Genomic DNA, 20,054 nt, shown 5'->3' on the forward strand with positions numbered 1-20,054 from the left:
GCAGGCTTGGCTGAGTTGTTCTAATATGTGATCATCAATGACATTTAAATTCTATTATTCCTTTTTTCTTTCATGTCCATTTCCTGCAACAGTGAGGGAAGAAAAAAAAAGATGACCTGAGAGTACTCTGCACTTTAGGAGAAGGCATGAAATTATGAAAAGTGGAATATTTTGTTTCTAAAGTGCCTTTTCAAAAGGAGAGTAAAGAGGTAAATTTATTAGTGTGCAAGACATTGAGCAAACCATGACAGTGAAGCTTTTCTGGGCTCAAGCAATCTTAAGTTGTGTCAGTGGGTACTGAGGAAAAGCAGAAAGGGTGTGTTTCCATGTGCATGTGCCTAGTTAAATGAGACCCATTTTACTTCTACCCTTCTCTGTGGTGTGACTTGGGAGGTGCAGTGCTAGTGAACATGATTGTACCCCTTTTGTTATCACTTGGCACAGGGGCTCTTGTGATGCCTCTTTTTGAACTAGTTTTGTCATGGACCCAAGCTGAGATGCAGGGGATAGTGTGAAGCCATTCCATAGCCCCCAAGACCCTTCTGTTCCAGGTAAGGGAAACAATAAAAGCCCTCTAACAAAAATCCTGGACTTTTTCATGTGATAGCACTTGAACTCAGGTGCATCGGCACCTTCTGGTGCACATCTAAAACACTGGCTTTTTGCCTTCTTTTCCCCTTCCATAATGTCAGCCTGGATCCTAACTTCAACTCTGCATCCCCTGTCTACGGCAATGAAACACACTTTAGAAAGACTCCAGCTGGTGACTACTTTCAGCTCCCTGAATTTGTTTTTCCTGAGAACCCAAAGTCGAGGAGAATAACCCTCTGGGAAATTAGGCTCCAAGAAGACAATTTCCATCCTCTGTAGTCAAAGCCTTGTCATAAGACCCTTGGTAAGAGATTCCATCAACCCAGTCAAAGATGAAACACATTGGATTGGGTTAAGCACATTGAGTTACTGGAGCGTCAATGATCTGTGAATAACCTCCTGATTCCCCAAAGGTGTGCAAGTGTTTCAGAGTGCATATCTAGCCACGACAGTCAAATAGCCACACTCCTTTCTATGGTGGTATTTTATTTGTACTGAAATGTGATTTTAATTGTATGTTAATAAATGAAGTTGCCTGGGGGTCAGAGCTATTAGAGCCATAGCAAGAGTGTGGTGGTGGTGGTGGCGGCGGCGGCGGCGGCGGCGGCGGCGGCGGCGGCGGCGGCGGCGGCGGCGGCGCACGCCTTTAATCCCAGCACTTGGTAGACAGAGCTAGGTAGATCTCTGTGTGTTCAAGGATACAGCCAGCATTGGAGACACATGCCTTTAATCTCAATACCATAGAGGACCTGGAGGGCTGTACATACAGGCAGTGACGAAGCAGTCATGTGTTTGGGTTTACAACCAATGAGAAGGCAGAACAGCTAGACTATATAAGACATACACACAGGACGTAGGCCCCTTTCGGAGAACTCTCTAGGCTGAAGCAGGAAGGGTAAGGCTCTTTGTACTGACCTCTTGGCTTTCTTCTCTGAATCGGCTCTGTGTTTCTTATTTAATAAGATGGTTGGTTACATCTACACCTTTCACTACAAGATGCAAACTCTTGGACACAAAGTCTAAGAGAAACACATCACATCCCTTCTGCAGAGGCCCAGAGCCAGACACCCCTGCTTCCAGTCTAGGCAGTAAGCCCCTCCCTCTCGCATGGCAGAACCTGGTAGCTGGTGCTGGTCCGGGGACGACTACAGAGGCCTGAAGGGGCTGGTGGGGGTGGGGTGCACAGCGCGCCTATTTGTGTGGCTTCTGATACCTGGGGGATTGGCTCAGCTGGTCTTGCCGTCGGAGTGGGCGGAGCCAGCAGCCCGCCCCGCCCCACTCGGCACCCAGTCTCAGCCTTGAGCCCTAGAACGCACCTCGCAGCAGCCAGGCGCGCCCTGTGGACCACTGCGTTGGGGAGAGCTGCTGCGGAGTGGCTGTTTTTCCCTGCTCTAGGCTCCAGACGGTTTCCACACTCCTTGCTCCCTTCAGGTCTCTCCTTAGTGTCGCGGTTCTGCAGAAGGGCTAGCGATCCCGCCCCCTTTGCCTCGTACTGACTCGCTCCCACCTTAACCCTGTCCGCTTTTCCAGCTGTCCGCTGCCATTCCCAGAGCATCGCAGCCATGGGCATCCGAGGCATGCTGCGAGCCGCTGTGCTCCTGCTGCTCATCAGGACTTGGCTCGCAGAGAGCAACGGCCCCAGTCCCACCCCGAAATTCCACTTCGAGCTCTCCTCCAGCATGCCCGAAGTCATCCTGGATCTCTTCAACTGGTAAGCGGCCCAGGCTAGCTGAGCACGGAAGGGACAGGGACAAGCAGAAGGTTTTGGCCTCTTGGACTGGGTGCGGGCTGGGTGCAGGGGACTCGGACCCCGGCTTGCCTAGGGGATGAAGGGGGTGTGGGGACAGCTGTGAAATGATACTCCTAGCTTCAACCCACCTGTTACTGCTGCATGCCTACCATTAGCCCAAGCCTTGAGGCTAGCTATGAGCACCCTCACCCCCGAGTCTACCTGATCATCCTCAAGGACTGAGGTCCCAGGCATTTTCCCAGTTGTGTTCTCTGAAGCCCGTGGGACTGGGAGGTGTACATGGGCAATTCTCAAAACAGACAGGAAAGACACCTGTTTGAGTAGATTTTTAGTCCATTTGCTGAGGCAGTCTGTGTGTGTGTGTGTGTGTGTGTGCGCGCGCGCGCGCGCGCGCGCGCGTGCTGTGTGTTCCTCTATCAAATACAGCAGATTAAAATGATTAACTCTGTGAAATCAGTAGCTGTAAATGGCATAACCTTCTGGCTTAAGAGAGGTAAGCTTTTGTGCATACTCCCATAAAAACATTTGAAGATTTCAGTTTTTCTCTGTGCTTGATTTAAAGTTAGTTTAGGTCTGTAAGTATCTGAAGAGGGGATAAACCGTCATCCTTGACATGTAGATCACACACACACACACACACACACACACACACACACACACACACACACAATGTGTATTTGCCATGGCTACAGAGCTGGAGAGCTGGCATAAGGGAAATGCTTTGGACAGAAACAGGCAGGAATGTATTTCTTTAATTTGGAAATAATTCATGCTCACACTTTGAAATGTTACAGAATTAAATTTTATGATTGAGGAAAATGAGGAATAATTTTAAGTGGCAAACTAGAAATAAACATGTATTCAGAAAGGGGGGGTGGGTAAGCTGGGCAAGGTTCCAGCAGGCAGCCCTGCAGTGCTCTCAACCCAACATACCAGACTGCGTCAGTGAACACATACAGGGGGTGGAAGGAGTGAAGGAGAGATGAAGGGACAGAGAAAGACACACACAGAGAGAAAGACAGAGACAGAGATTGCAGGAACAATGCGTCAAAGATCCGGACAGTCACAGTAATAGTGATACCTGGGGCCCGTCGTCATTTAAAAGTCCTTTGGGGATTGAAAGTCTAGATAAATTCAATGAACATCTCAGAGACCTCTGGAAAGGCCAGCTCTATGCAGCTGAGCTGGCTTCACTTACATGTTCTCACCTAAGAAACCTCCAAGCTGAAAGCATATGTATAGTGAGTGAGATGCTTGCTCCCAGGATGGATCTTTTCGAAGACAGCTCTAAACACCAGGAATCTGAAATGGTTTAGTTCAATGAGGGCCATAAATCTCTGTTACATGAGCAAGACATTTTCTCTCTCCCTGCCCCCACTGCTCTCTTTCTGAGTCATATGTCATATGCCAATTTTCAAGCACAAGGTTGACATAAATGGATGGGGGGGGGGTGGACACGACTCAGACCAGGTAGAAGAAATGTGCCTTTGAGATAGAAAACATAAGCTCAGGGGAGACACTTGCCAGTGGGAGCTGACTTCCTGGGGCAATGAGGTACCCCTGGAAAGAGGATTATCAGCAATCAGCATCCAGGGGCACCTCAAGATATAGTTTCTCAGAGAATTAAAATGCTGTAGTTTTCTGAGGATCTCATCTGCCCAGTTTCCCCCCTCTCCTATGGTGCGTTTTCCTCCCCACCCCCTTACTATTCCTGCCTGGTAACAGGGATCCAGTCCTTGGGCCCCACCCTCTGGATTAAAGCTGTGAAGGGGGAGGGGAAGGGGAAAAGAGTCTGCGTCACTGCTGTGCTTCTGGCTGACTCACTGTGAGCTGGAAGGGGAAGAAGGGAGGGAGAGAGCACAGACACATATGACTGGCCATGTTTGCATATGTGATGGCTTTGGCAAACCAGCCACTGGCAAATGGGCCACAAGTCAACCAGCATTTACTCATGGCTTCTCTGTTTCAGCAAAAATTGTGCAAATGAAGCTGTGGTTCAAAAGATTTTGGACAGGGTGCTATCAACATATGATGTCCGACTGAGACCAAATTTTGGAGGTAAGCCAAATCCAGACACCAGAGGCTTTTGTGTTAGATACAATAGAGCCAGCTCCACCCTGTAAGCTAACCAGGCTCTATAGGCCTCTGCCCCACAAATCCTACCTTCTTTAGTCTGCCAAGCCTTGCAATGGAGCAACCCCAGATTCCTAATCTCTCAGTTCTTCTGCTCTCTTCTTAGAACGTACCTCACATCTATGTACCAGCCTTTCTATGCCAGAGACTTTCTTTCTTTCCTTACTCCCTTCCAAAGGTGTTGCCACCCTTAAGTAATTCAGGGAGTTCAGAATTGAGGCCGTGGTCTTCTCTGCCTCTGTCACCTAACTCACCTAGGCCTGGGACCCTTCTATAATACCCTGCTTTCCCAAGTCTTCAGCTCCCACCAAATTCAGTTCATCTAGCATACTGTACTACATGTATTCTTTATAAAACTCGGACTGATGGCCACTAACAAATAAAATCCCAACAGCACAAAGATGAGAAATGACAAGAAAACTTACACACACACCTCCAAGAAGCTGATGGGCACTTTCTAGATTCTGCTTATCCTGGACCACATAAAGCTTTAAGTGGTAGATAGCCCACCAGGAACCCACACAATAGGAGTACCATTCAGTGACAAAGGGGACACCTAAGAAGCCCAAACCAAGGACAGACAAAAGAAAAAGTGCTTTGAATTGGGGTTAGTTAATTTTCAGCTCAAAGATAGCAGAAGGAGCTACAACACAGGACAGCTTACTGTAGGATGGGACACAGTCTAATGGGTAGTCACCACTAATGATTCATATTTGTGCTCATATGTAACTGTCTTCTAAAAATACTGTGCCATCTTGAAAACCAAGGAGGTTTCCCTTGGCCCTAAATTTAAGGGGCGAGATTATTAGCTTGTGCATCCCTTTCCTCCACTACACAAGGGCAAAAGACACAGGCAAGGGGCTCCAAGGTCAGTATGCATGGGAAACCAGGTTGGAAAAAGAAGAAGGCACATAATACCTTTATGCTACTGAGGCCACAGTGGTGGTACCTTTTCCATGTGGATCCTCAAGGGAAGGGGGAAGACAGAAATTCAGGTAGTAAAGCACAGTTAATACCCCCTACAGGGTACGAGCTTTGAATCATTTGTGCCAAGCCCCAGAGGATGGCAGGGAAATTGATATTTATTTATTTATTTGTTGCCTCTTTCTCACTCTGATGTTTGTCAGCAAAGGCCAAACAATAGTCATCTGCATGCAATGAGCACACACTCCCCACTGTTTCAGGCTCAGGCACCCTTCCTGCAGCATTGAGGACTAAAAGAAGAGAACAGAGACAAAAGTGCATCTCTGGGTTTTGGCCAGCACAGTTAGTCCACAGTAGGCTTGAGGCCCCTCTCCACCATCTTCATGTTACACCAAGTATTATGACCATGCCAGGCTGGAGCATCTGATAAAATATGGGCCTCTACATTGATTTTGTCAAACAGATGGAAACAGTAGAGAGAGAAGACAAAGAGAACTTAAGACCACCTGCCATTTACAGAAGGGAACACTATAGGCTATAAGGCTAGGACTATTACATGGGAGAAATATAGTAGAAGACCCATTGATGAGACAGACAGACTGGAGCACTCAGGGCTTAGGGAACCCAGGGCTCCCAGTATAGTCTCCCAATAGACAGAGTTCCCTCTGTATTTAAGATGGAATATAGTTTTAGGGATTAATCTTCACACATAAGAATGGTCGCGACTCCTTCTCTCTCTCTCTCTCTCTCTCTCTCTCTCTCTCTCTCTCTCTCTCTCTCTCACACACACACACACACACACACACACACACACACACACACAGGAGCATGTCACAGACATCCATCATTGTACAGTAAAAGGAAGGCATAGGAAGGTTGTGTCCCTGTGCCAGATCATGGTTTGGCAAGGAGAATATACACTGCATTTCAGTACACACTTCCTCTTAAACTAAGAGCCCTTTGGCAGGCTTCTGTGATGTCCCTTTAGCTCCACAGCATTCTACATATGAAAAGACATCACTAGGTTGGTCTGAAGAAGCCTGACCTTGGAGGAAGGGGCTAACAATCAGGTCTTGGAGAAAGAGGCTGGAATGTAGGCCTCTCTGGGGGCTTTCTGAGGCTTGTTGCCTACTAATATAGCTGCCATCTGCTAAAAGTATGGGGAGAGCAGCCTGAAAGACAGCAATCAAACACAATGTTTCTAGAAAGCTCTTTGCAATAAGCTGATGAGAATAGTAATTTGTATTTCTCCATACTACCCAACAGCTTACTGTTTTCACAACAATGATCATATTTGAGTCTTGCCAATGGACACTGCAAATACACAGGTCTAATGGGAAAAAAATAGAAAGCAGAACATATCCAATTTCCTGTGGATAACAAACAAGGACTGTACTCATGAATTAAACAAAATGCTTCTAAGTAAGTTATTGGTTAAAGGAGAAAGTAGAAAATATTTCAGTCAGGTGGTAGTGGCACACACCTTTAATCCCAGCACTAGGGAGACAGAGCCAGGTGGATCTCTGTGAGTTTGAGGCCAGCCTGGTCTATAGAGTGAGATCTAGGACAGGCACCAAAACTACAAAGAGAAACCCTATCTCAGAAAAAAAAAATTATACACTTAGTCACACTTGCACGTTAATCAAATCACCATCACACAGTAGTCATTCACATGAACACATTCATGAATTAATTCATATAGACATACACAAGCATGACACACTCACTAAGATTCACACATTAAGACATACAAACATGACCTAAACTCATATATTACACATATATATATAAATGGCCATACATACACATATATATGAGCAAAATACTTGACCATGCCCAAGCATACAGAAATAATCACAAAAAAATTATTTTCCTTTTGTGTTGTCCTTATACCTTCCTTTCATCATAGCATGAGCCAGGCCTTGCTCTAAGTACTTGACCTTCATTAACTATGATTGCATTATCCCCATTTAATCCACAAGGAAGCTCAGGCTCAGAGAGGTTAGGTGACTTACTCAAGATCACACAACAAGCAAACATCAAAACTACTTTTAGCCTAGACAACTGGGTCCTAAGCATATACTTTTAACCTTTATCCAACTTTTCATGTGATTGTATCTTCCTGTATTGTAGGTGCCCCTGTGCCTGTGTCAGTATCTATCTATGTCTCCAGTATTGAACAGATCTCAGAAATAAATATGGTAAGTCTTTATGTTATAAACATGGTGTTGGAGACAAGGGACAAGCATAGTCATAAGCCAACTGTAATTGTTCTGACCCGTGACAGAACTCACATGACAGCCCTCTGGAATAGAAAAAAATCAAATGAAGTCCATCACAGCATATCCAAAAATTCAGTTACATGTAGATTAACAACTCAAAAGAAAATCTTTGGAGCTTTTAAAAGTTTTAATAGCACACTATCTTTGTATTGCAGGGTAGGTAAAGATTTATTTCACAAGACACAAATTACAAATCATAAAAATAAATACTGGTATTTGATGTTGGCTATAAGCAATTTTGTATAGCCAAAACTTCTGAAACTTCAGTTTTACAAAACAAAGCCACTGTGATGAGTAAAAAGGTAATTCAGAATAGATGGAGATATTTGCAACACAGAGAGCTGGTATTCAAAATATATATAATGCCTAAGGATTGATAAGAATATTTTAAAGCAATCAAAAATGAATGAGAACTGTACTTTTGTAAAGAAAACTAAGTAGTGGATGAACATATGAGAAAATGTTTGACCTTGTTTGTAATCAGCAAAATGAACTCACAGTGAAAGCCCACTATGTACACATCAAATTGCCCAAAACAGGAGTCAGGTGCTACTGATGTTGGTGAGGTGGAAGCACTGCTACCCCTCACCTGTTTTCAACTTTTACAGGGACACAAATGGCAATTTCACTTTGCCATCATTATTTCTTCCTGGTTTAGGCATATATGGTGGTGCTTTTTTACATGATTATATACATTGTGTGTTCACATGTGGAAATATTCTCCAGGAATACAAGAGATCAAATTATATATAGTTACATACAGCAACTTTAATGGGCCTCACAAATACAATATTGAGGGAGTTAGGGGACAGGCTACAGACATACAATTTGGTTCTGATTAGATAACATTCCAAAAAGAAGTCCAAATAAGCACTGTTTCTCAAAATACACATGGAGACAAGGAAACTCTAAACTGAAGCGTGGGAAACAGTGTCATAAAATACTTGAATAATGAATGTTTCCTGCTGGTTGTGGGAAATGTCCTCTAAAAAGGACACATTTTGGAACTTGAAAGTTATTGGTCACATTCTGTTTCTTAACCTAGGTATTAACTATAGAAGCTTTATTTTGCTGTTCTTTCTTAAATGTGTTTATGTTTTATGCACCTGTCTGTATGATGTGTTTCATATAGTAGTATATATGTATGTGTGTACATATAATACAGAAGACAGAGCACTAGACAACCTGTCATTTATCTCTCCCCAGGACTATACAATCACGATGTTTTTGCATCAGACCTGGAAGGACACACGCTTAGCATACTATGAGACCAACCTGAACCTGACTCTGGACTATCATATGCATGAGAAGCTGTGGGTCCCTGACTGCTACTTTGTGAATAGCAAAAATGCCAATGTGCATGATGTAACTGTGGAGAATCATGTGTTTCAGCTTCACCCAGATGGAACAGTGCGATATGGCATCCGGTGAGTTCATGTAAGAGTCTTGGGCTGTCCCAGCAAGCTTTCTTTTTTCCTACTGTGTATCCCACAATACATTAGAAGGAATATACATAAGAGATCCCTGTTTTCCAGATTCACCTTGTGTGTACATACACTTTCAAAACTCCACAGGCATCCTAGCTTGCCCTCTCCCCACACCTTGGCTTCTACTACTCCTTTCTCTTTTTTCATGAGTTGAAACTTTGCACACTTTCACACACTTTCCAATACATGAGGCAAATGTCTGTCTTCAAGAAATCCTCAGAAATTCTCATGGCTAAATACTAGATTGGTAAAAAGCATGAGGTCCCAGTTTAGTTTAGATGCTGTAGCCAACTTCTGCCCTTGCAGATGTGTCCTATAAGGGAGGTTGTATTAAGGAATCTGAGCACACTGGGAACAGTGTTACTTTATTTTGTGGACAATAAGGAAAGGAATTTACAATGTCACCTACCATTTGTGAAAGAAAATACTGTTTTCATTAATTTTTATGTATTGTCATATAGATTTTTAAAAAGAAATCTTGATTCCCTGGACCAAAAGACCTCTTCCTCCATTTTTCCTTGTGTGTGCCATGAGGCAGGGAGACTGATGAATGCTGAAGCCTTTGCAGTGAAGAAGGTGCTCCACCTCTCCCCACTTCCTTATGTTTGCACCATGCAGGGTGTTAGTAGAAGTGGGGAAAGCTAGTGCTATGAGAGGACTAGGGTGGGGTTTCTGAGCCCCTGCTCTCTTTCCACACAGAACACATACATATTGGTAGTCTCCACTGATCTATTTGCAATAGAGCAATCTCCAAAGCTGACTTCACAGTTTCAGCTGAAACAGATTGTCAGTGAAGGCAAGCTGAAAGGTCATCTTGGTGGTAGCTACCATGGTTTGTTTGACAGGTTGTTACAGGTCTAATAATTGGGTTTCTCTTACTCTGAAGTGCTCTCTTCCCATTCCTTCTTTCTTCCTCCATCCACATCTCTATGGAGTCATTGAATACCAATGCTTACCTGAAACTGATCAATAATTACTCTTGTTTAAAGTAAAGGAGGCATTGGCTGATGAATATACTTGGGAAATTCATTTTTCTTTTAGAAAATGGGAGTACACACATATATACATACTACCCACTACACAATCCCAATGCTTATCTGAAACTGATCAATAATCACTCTTGTTTAAAGGAAAAGAGGCATTGGCTGATGATGAATAATACTTGGGAAATTCATTTTATTTAAAAAGAGGGAAGTACACACACACATACATACTAACCACTACCAGTCCCCAAAATGAAATTCCTGCAAGAATTGACAGGGACTTAGCTAAGTTAGCAGATGGGAAGGGAAGAAAAAGAAATGGGACAGATATGCAGCAGCAAAGAGCTTTTTTCATTACATCATATTCAAATCCAAGTCACCTCCCTGGCTCTTCCAAGGCCATTTTCTCAGATTCCTCTCCTAGATGCACAGCATAGCAACTTGATGCCTCTTTTGGCTGTATCTACTGTCAGCACTGTCTGAGCCCTCCATGGATAGGCATTTTGTGCCCACTGACATCTTTCTAGCTCTTGGTGCCACATAGGCCCTTACCACTGACACGGATGTAGATATGGTCAGAGGCGGGCCTGGGTCACTGTCCATATCTATATTTGCACACCACATGCCTGCCTTCCCCAGTGGCTCTGTAGCCTCAGCACATTACACATAGCATACAGTGTTCTCTCAACAGCCTTGCTGATACTTTAACAAGCACAAGTCTTTCTGTCTCTGTATTGTTTCCTCAAGGGCCCTTCCCATTCTGATGTTCTGTGGTTTTTCTGACATGAAAAATATCTGCTCTTTGTTTTAGCTCTGCAAAAATCTTATAATTCCTTGTCAAATTCCAATTTTCTCTCTCTTTCTCTCCCTTCCTTCAATTCCATACACATGGGTCAATCCTCCACCTAACTCTTGTCTCCCTACCCTGCAGAATCCTTAGGAATAAACTTGAATAATTTTTCCCTCCCTTTTTGTCTTTTTTGTCAGGCTTACCACAACAGCAGCCTGTTCCCTGGATCTGCAAAAATTCCCTATGGACAAGCAAGCCTGCAAGCTGGAGGTGGAGAGCTGTACGTATTTCTCCTGTGGACCCTTCATCCCTGAGTGGAGCTGCTATAGTCAGGAAAGCACAAGTAGAGTTGAAACCGAGAGAAATAGCACAGCTCCTCTGCTCTCCACTCCCATATCTCTTCCCAAACATGTACACAAGCAGTAGATAAATGAAAGATGAATGATGGCTACACAATAAACTGACCAATAGCTATATAGATATATAGATATGGATATGGATATAGATATGGATATAGATATAGATGTAGATGTAGATATAGATATAGATATAGATATAGATATAGATATAGATATAGATATAGATATAGATATAGATGGAATCTGGGAGTAGGTGGCCTTTATGGTGTAGGTAATTCAACTGAAAAACTGTACATACTCATGGGTAAAAGTTCATAGCATCTTTTTGCTACACATTCCTTCCTGCCTAAAAAAAACTTCAAAATGGGAGTCCTGTCTTTGCAAGTATTCAGAATCCCCATCTCAGACTCAAACAACCACAAAGTAGACCCCCCAAAGTGCCAACCATGCTTTGGTTTTCACAGACTGCTTAGAGTAAAATCTGCCTAGATTAACTCTTTGTTTCACCTCCTAGATGGCTATACCATCGAAGACATTGTGTTATCCTGGGAAGATGAGAATGCCATCCACATTACTGATGAGCTGCACATCCCTCAGTTTACCTACCTGGGGAGGACAATTACTAGCAAGGAGGTGTATTTCTACACAGGTGGGCCAAACCCACTCTTTCTCTGCTATTTCTTGTCCCTTTTACACCACTACACAGTCTTGGGGGCATCTGCCTTTGATCCTTGTAGTTGGCTCCCTCCTTTCCCATTCTTTTGGATCTGAACACATCTTTCTCCCCTATTGATAAAGCCCTGATGGCTAATGGCTAACCCCTACAGATGGAGAATAATTGTGGAAGGCTTGGGCAGGCTGACAACACTCTACAACTGGAAATGATTCCAGCTCCTCACAGGGCTGGCCTCTCACCCTCCATCTGTTTGCAGACTAAAATCGTCTCATGTGGAATGAGTGAGGCAGGAGAGGGGTTAGAGCTGACTTGATGTGCCACATGGGCCTGACATCACTGTGTCTTCTTACAGGCTCCTACATGCGCCTGATAGTGAAGTTCCAGGTTCAAAGAGAAGTCCGCAGTTACCTTGTGCAGGTCTATTGGCCCACAGTCCTCACCACTATTCTCTCCTGGATATCATTTTGGATGAACTATGATTCCTCTGCTGCCAGGGTGACAATTGGTAAGTCTTCTCTATCACCTCTCAGGAAGAAACTTGAGTCATTTTGCTTAGAAAAAAGTACAGGCAAAACTGGGAAGACCTTGAACTTCTGCTCTAAGTTTGGGGAAGGCAAGAAATATTTTAAGCAAGGAACAGCCTAGAATATTGGGCTTCTTGGTTTGTTTTTGCCTTCTGTAGGGCAAATTGCTCTATCTTTTCCTTTAGGAGCACAAATACAGCTATATGTGTGATATTTTAGGGTTTAGAAAACCTCTTCAGATACTAAAAGAAGAACTATATGGAACTGGAGATATAAAGTATTTAAACCATGACTAGGAATTTGAACTCGATCCAGAACAATCAACCTGGTGAAACATAGGGAGAAGGAACTAGGAGAGGACATGGGAAAAGCCTCTACCCTAGAGGTAGCCTCTGCTCACCTCCTTTGGGGTATAGACTTGTTAAAAACTGCAGCTATCAAGGGAGACTAAACCTGTACTGTGTTGTCCATAGGCCTAACTTCTATTCTTGTCCTGACCACCATCGATTCACATATGCGAGATAAACTCCCCCATATTTCCTGTATCAAAGCCATTGACATCTACATCCTTGTGTGCCTGTTCTTCGTGTTCCTGTCCCTGCTGGAGTATGTCTACATCAACTACCTTTTCTTCAGCCAAGGACCTCAGCACAATCGCAGGAGGTGCAAGAAACCCAGGAGAGTTGTTGCCCGATACCGCTACCAAGAAGTGGTGGTAGGAAATGTGCAGGTTTGACATTTTGACTGACAGCCAGCTTTTCCTGAGCACCTCCTCAGCCTAGGCTTAGCACTTGACCCTTTTACATTTCATAGTTGGTGTAATCCTCATACATTACTTGTATATGACAGGCATGCCCACACTCATTCATTGATGATCATTATTTGCTATCATGAGACAAGAGAAGTCAGAACTTGATTTCTCTAGATCTTTGAGCCAAATTTGCTCCATTTTATGGGCTTCTAGAGCAAGTGATAAAGCCAAAGGGAAAGGTGAGACCCAGGGAGACAGACACCAGAGAAGTTGGCCTTCAAACTTTTCCTTCCCTTGCACTTCAGATACCTGAGAACATACTGGGCCTTTTGCTTTGGGATATACATGAATGCCCAGCAACACCACTCCTTTGCAGAAAGCCCAGCCTCACCCTACCTGAGAAGCCTACATATAGCACATGGCACTTCTGAGGTTACAACTGTCCCCAAGAGAGACAGTTGCTTTACTGCAGCTATGACATTCTCTGCATACTAAAACAACTTCCTGGTCCAGTTTCTCAACCCCTATGAGCACATCAGAGAGCCCAACAGGTTATCAAAGACATCAACAGCAGCATTGAAAGAACTAAGCAGGAAAGTTCCCTCCTTTTTCTCTTCCCTCATTCATGCCCACTAATTGATATGAAACTGATCAGCTTATCCATTATCTCCTCCAAGGATGGCCTGATTAATGTGGAAGACAGAGTGGAAGACAGAGCTGATCCTCTTCCTGACAGCCCCATGCAGGCTCATCTGGCAAGTCCGGAAAGTCTTGTGTCCTTGGTACTCACTTCAGAACAGGCCCAGCTGGCTACCTTGGAAAGCCTCAGCCTACTCTCTTCCACCCCAAGCCAGGCCCAATTGGCCACTGGAGAAAGCCTGAGTGATCTGCCCTCCACCTCTGAGCAAACAGTGCATGGCTGTACCATTCACTTTCATGGCTTTCTCACTAATGACAGTATTATCCCCATCAAAATCCACAACCATTCTGAGGCCCATGGTGATGGAGACTCTGAAGAGAGCCTAAGCTCTGAAAGCCATGGCCATGACAGCAGCCCCAGTGGAAGGCTCATGTTCCACAGTGGCCAGAGGTGTGTGCAAGAAGCAAGTTGGGACCTTGATAAGATTGAGAGCTTACAGGATGACATCAGTATCAAGAGCAGCTGGCTTGGCCTTGATGAACTATGCAAGGGGGATGCTGACAGTATCTGGAGCCTTACTGATGAGCTCATGGCCTGTGACCGAGAGAAGGACCATAGCTCAGAGTCTGGAGAGAGTTACCCCTCAAGCCCTGGGTGCTCATTCAATGAAGAGTTCTCTTTCCAGATCTTTAACCCTGACCGGGTCCCTAAGGTTGATAGGTGGTCCCGTTTCCTCTTCCCTCTTTCCTTTGGGTTGTTTAATGTGGTTTACTGGTTGTACCACATCTATTAGTTTCCCATACCCTACAGCAGCAGAGATACTATGATGTGTTTCCTTCATAATTCCTTAGGTTTTGTTTTTCCCTCTTCCCTTTATTCATTTTATTTGGCAGTTGTTAGGGCAATCAAATCTGTTGTGCCCTTCTCTTTATTATGAGGTGGGGAGGAGATGGAGAGAACATGTAGCTAGAGAGTAAGGGACTGAGGAAGACATGAAGATAAATTGCACATTATTTTCCTCCTGCTAGAAGACTCTTACCTTTCAAACACTTTGAACAGTCCATCAGTCTAGAAATGCCTTCAGAAGTGTTGAAAGGAAAGAGAAGAGCCAGGCTGAGGACTGAGGAGAATCTGAGCCTGGTTCACAAGCATTCCTGAGAGCTTTCCTTTTAGTCCCCTTAAGGTGTTGAAATTACTTTTGCATCACTTTTTTTTTTCTTCCTCCTGGGTGTCATGCACCTTGTCTGCCTGCTAAAAAGGGCTTTGGGAGAAGTCAAGCTAAGTTGGCCTTGGATATGCAGAGGTGCTAGGCATGGCTTGGATATTCTGACAAAAGGAAAGTTGGGAAACATTTATAAGTGCCTTGTACTTTGAGTGTGGAGTTGTGGTACAGGAGTGAGAGGGGAAGGTGGAAGGGACTGCAAAAAGATATAGCAGGGTAAATGAGAATGCATGCTTCCAGCAGGGGTATGTAAGACAAGGGGATGATGTCAGGCTGGCGTTTGTACATGTTCAGATGTTCCATTTAAAGTTATTAGACCTTTTCTTGCCTGTATTTCTTTACGTTGCCTGACAGTAGGAACTCAGTACTTCTGTTCAGTTAGGAGTTAGCTTTCTAACGATTACTGAGTTGATTACTAGTTACAGTAGAAGCACTTGGTGAATAAGCACTAGTTGAGAAAGTTCAGACTTGCTATTTTGCCATCAGCCAATAGCATATGGACAACTACTGTGAATCTATATACTAATCCTTTCTGTTTGTCTAGTGCATAGTAAGTGCCAACGAGCTCCCTGACCCATCACATCGTTGGATCCTCACAGGAGCCCTGTGAGCCAGGGAAGACAAAACACCTTGTCCCCAGTGTTCCAAGGAAAAAGTGGAGCTTGTGTGCCATGCTTATGGATGCTTGTTCTTTCTCCTTATCTACCTAACTCTCAACTGATGCACTCCCCTACTGCCCCTTCCCTTTTGCTCAAAGAAACATCCCTACAGAATCTACCTGTCGGGCTGCCAAGCAAGAGGCTACTGAGCAACCACTGAGCATGAACTGAGCAGGTGGAGAATATGGCCCCGTCCACTCAACAGAGCTCCTGATGACAGTAGGATGAGCCTGCATGCCAACCTGCCAGGAAGCACCAGCTCATTGATGGAGGTCATGAAAGAGCTTTTCCAAGCATTCAATCTATGTTCCCCCTTTACAGACAGCCTCTCCTTCAACCCTGTACCCGTACACAGCCCACCCACCTCCTTAACTATACTTCTGTGTTTATATATTTCTGTGTATCCCTGGGGATGAGTGTGCATGCATACAAGTAGATCTATGTGTCATACAACCATTTAAGAAGCTGAATAGCACTGCAGTAGTGTAAATCTATGTTAGTATGTATGAATGCATATCTGTACTGTGTGGATGAATAATTTAAATGTATACATCTCTATGACAGTATCAGTGTACATGTGTACTTATATTAACACAGGTGAATGCATTCTGTGTACATTTCTAGAAAGTATATGTCTATATACGTGTGTTTATCAAATTTAGTTGGTATAAAAGGACATACATCAAAAACCTTATGTATTCCCTGTTAGAGGTTCTTGTAGAAACATCAGGACTCTAGTGACCTGTTTTGACCCAGTGGGGAGAGTCTTGTTTAGCTGGACTGACTGTTTCTTTCTAGTTCTAGGGAGCCAGCGAGTAGGGTCTATTGGTCTCCATCAACTCCTCATTCTTCCTCCACCCATCTCTGCTGTGTCCTGGGTAGAAGACCCAGAGGAAGTGAACATAGTCTTAAGAAGCAGTAATGTTAGTGCCTTGGGGATAGAGAGTAATTGGTCCATGGGATAAACTTGGAGTGCTGAGCATTTTGCTTGATGCTGAAAGGTGCCAAAAGATGAACTGGGAATAGAAATAAGGTGTGGACAATGGGGTAGGGATTCAGAGACTTGGAGAAAAGGTTATTTATAATTTTAAAATTCATTCCATTACCCTACTCACTATGTGAGCCTGACACAGATGAGGATTGGTTGCAGCTATAGACAAGCATGCAGTGAAAGGATGTGCCCAGAACGTTGGGTGCCAACAGCTGCATTCTAAGAACCAAAGGTGCCTGAGATGTCTGTGGACAAGGACTGTGGTGGTGGGCCTATTGGAGAAGTATATTTGTAGCTCATTCAAACAGTTGTTGGCTGTTTGAATAGGCCCCAAACTCTACCTTGAATTTGAAATTTGAACATTTCTGACTTTAGCTCAATTCAAGGAAAGATTCAGAGAAGTGAAAGTGGAAAGAAGCCCAGGTACTGACTAGATGGTCCCAGTGTATTGCCCCTTCTCTTCTCCACACATAGATGCAGTTCCAGACTCACACGTAGCCACACACACCCATGCCATCACACATGCATACATACACATCAGGAGTACCCATGTTTCTAGTTACACTCACAGGCATAGCCAGACATACACACTCACAAATAGAGACGCATATACTCACACATACTTTTAAGACAGCTCAAAACAAGGAAGTTACTACCAAAATGTCTAAGATTGCCTCTTTTGTTTTGGGAAGCCAGCACAAAGAGGTCCAGATTAAAGGGAGAACAGAGAGCTCTCATCTGGAATCTGAACATTCATTGGCTGTGATCTTGGATTTGGAGCCCTACAATCTTGAAGTGTTGAACACATCATTGGAGTAAAGTTGCAAAGAGGAATTGGAGTAGTGGGAACAAAGGGGCAGCAGAGGAAGGGCAGAGAGGCCAGTTGTAAATATCCACACAGCTAGATATATCATACCCTTAAAAGACTATTTTGCCCTAATGTGCTGCAATGAAAGCAGTTAAATTCTACTGTTATTCATACTCTGTGAGGTTAAGTGTCAAACTGCTGTGGAGATTTGGCAATGACAACTTTTCAGGAACTTGAATCTTCTGGTTTTCCCATGTCTGTGGTATCTCTTGAAAGTTTCCAGATCTCCCCTTGTGTTCTGTGTGTGGTCTTGTTGTCCATTGTCAAGCCTGATTCTAGCTGTTCCTAGTCCCCCTCCCATGCAGGCATACCCTCTCTATCTGGCTGCTTACGTCTCTTTCCCAATGTCCCCCAACACCAAGCAATTGCTGAAGTGCAGAGGATCTGCTCCTAGAGTTCAGCCAGTCCAAGAGATTGGACAGAAGGAAGAGCCTTACTAAATCTGGGATGGAGCAACCCCACTTTACTACTCTCCTGTCTTGCCCTCCCCTTACCTTTTACCCTAGAATCCGTAACTGAGCAGGACACTAGCTGTCTGTCTTTCCAAATCGTCATTTTGTTGAAGAAATGTGTGATGCATTTCCTGCCCAGTTTGATTTGCACTGTGGGGTGTCTGCAGAGAGAATAATATGTTGGGTCTTAATGGAATTCATCCAATGTATTCTTACAATTTGTGTCATCCTTTATAGTTGCAAGGCTGCAAACTCTTGGCATACTTAGAAGGAAGTTTTGCTGAGATTGTGACCATTCCTAATGAGGGTTCCTTACTCTGTATATATAGTAGGTACACCTTCAAGCTATTAACTACTGAATGTATTCACTAAGCACTCCATCTGCATGACCCTGTGGTAGTAAGAAGGAACTTTCTACCTACTCCACAACCTAGCATCCAATGTAATTGTAACTGTCCTACCAAAAGTGGAGTATGTTCATGTTTGTTGTATAATATCCTGTGATTAATATGAAATCTACATTATCAGTGTTGGGCTTTCAAGGGAGGGGAAAGATATTAAAGCATCTCTCTGGTATACTTAAATTATGAAATACGCCAACTGGTCAGGGTCATCATGTGGAACTGTGTCAGAATTTGCACCCACCATCATACCAGACTGTGTCCCTGGGATCAGTATTTATCAGCAAAGGTACAGGTACCAGAATTTTGCACAGTACTGTAGTAGATGACTTTAGATGATACTAGAGGATTCTTTCAATGGCAACTAAGTCAATAACATTCTAGAAGCAGATGAACTATGGTGAAGTCACATACATACAGATCTTCAGCAGTGGTATTGGGCCAAGACAGTAAAAAGCAAGAAAGAGAATGACTAATAGCTGAGTGACCTGGGTGGTCTGACCTGCAAGGGTCATAGAGTAGCAGAGCTTCACTAGATAACTGGGTGCCCACGTTGAGCTTATAATCGACATTCATGTGAGAAAAAGACCTTGACAAGTCCTGATTTCAAGAAAGTGAAACATGAAGAAGCATAAGATTATGCTTCTGAAAAATATACAGAAATAAGTAAAAATATGTAAGTAGCAAAAAGCAAAATAAAGATCTATAATAGCAAATATTCTGGTTGGTCAGTGTTTCCTCTGTATTAGATTATTCAGGTGCTACATGGGACACTCATCAGGATCTGAAAGCCTCTGGCTTGCATTATTCTTCATGGTTTTCAAGAGAAAGGCAGTCAGCAACATTGTCATTGAATAATTCAATTTTGCGCAAAGCATTCATAGTCATTGGAAACAAAAGATTTAAGACAGAGCAAGTCATTATGGTACCAAATATGAGGTGGACATTTAGTCCCACTCTGTGTAGGGGAAAAAGCAAGATAAGTATTGTTTATAAAATACAAAATAGTTTTGTTTTCATCTCTACCAAAGTAGATGTGCAGAGGAGGAAGTAAGAAAGCAGCAGGGCCTAGTGGCACAAGAAAGCTGGCCCTGCCCCTTGCCAGCCCTGGAAGACCTGGCCCTGCCCTTCACAGGAGAGTTGGCCAGGGTGGCTTGGGCTCAGAAGACTGGCTCTGTCCTTTGCTGGCCTCCTCACTTGGGGTAGCTAACCTTGCCCCTTGCCAGCTGTAGCAAGTTAGTGCAGATGGGAGTGCTAGCCCCAATGAGTGGGAAGCTTGTCGTGCCTCTCACCTGGGGGAGGAGGGTGGTTCCTGTTGGAGGCCCAGGCTGACCAACTCAACTACCACCCCGTCCTACATTCACAGCTTTGAATTGGCCCACCCCAACATCTACCCTATCTATGACCTTCTAGAGTGCGGGAAGGGACTGGTCTTGCAGAACCATAGCCTCAGGGTCTCCATGATTGAGGCAATAGCAGGATATCGAAGAGGAATTTCGGTGAGAATTCAGTACTGACGGTGTACCAGAAGCCAGAGGCCTTGAACCAGACTGACAACACAGTACACAACG

At 44.0% G+C, this 20,054-nt stretch overlaps 1 protein-coding gene across 1 annotated transcript; it reads left to right on the forward strand.

The window, feature by feature from the left end:
• The first annotated feature begins 2,153 nt into the window (after nucleotides 1–2,153).
• On the forward strand, nucleotides 2,154–14,844 carry Gabrq (gamma-aminobutyric acid type A receptor subunit theta). The gene is made up of 9 exons (XM_059251442.1): nucleotides 2,154–2,302; nucleotides 4,311–4,399; nucleotides 7,532–7,599; nucleotides 8,887–9,107; nucleotides 11,138–11,220; nucleotides 11,814–11,948; nucleotides 12,328–12,480; nucleotides 12,973–13,229; nucleotides 13,928–14,844. Exons 1-9 carry the CDS (start codon nucleotides 2,154–2,156, stop codon nucleotides 14,681–14,683), a joined length of 1,911 nt encoding a protein of 636 aa, XP_059107425.1. The 3' UTR covers nucleotides 14,684–14,844.
• The last annotated feature ends 5,210 nt before the right edge of the window (nucleotides 14,845–20,054 follow it).

The sequence above is a fragment of the Peromyscus eremicus genome, chromosome X, assembly GCF_949786415.1.
Source record: "Peromyscus eremicus chromosome X, PerEre_H2_v1, whole genome shotgun sequence".
NCBI lineage: Eukaryota > Metazoa > Chordata > Mammalia > Rodentia > Cricetidae > Peromyscus > Peromyscus eremicus.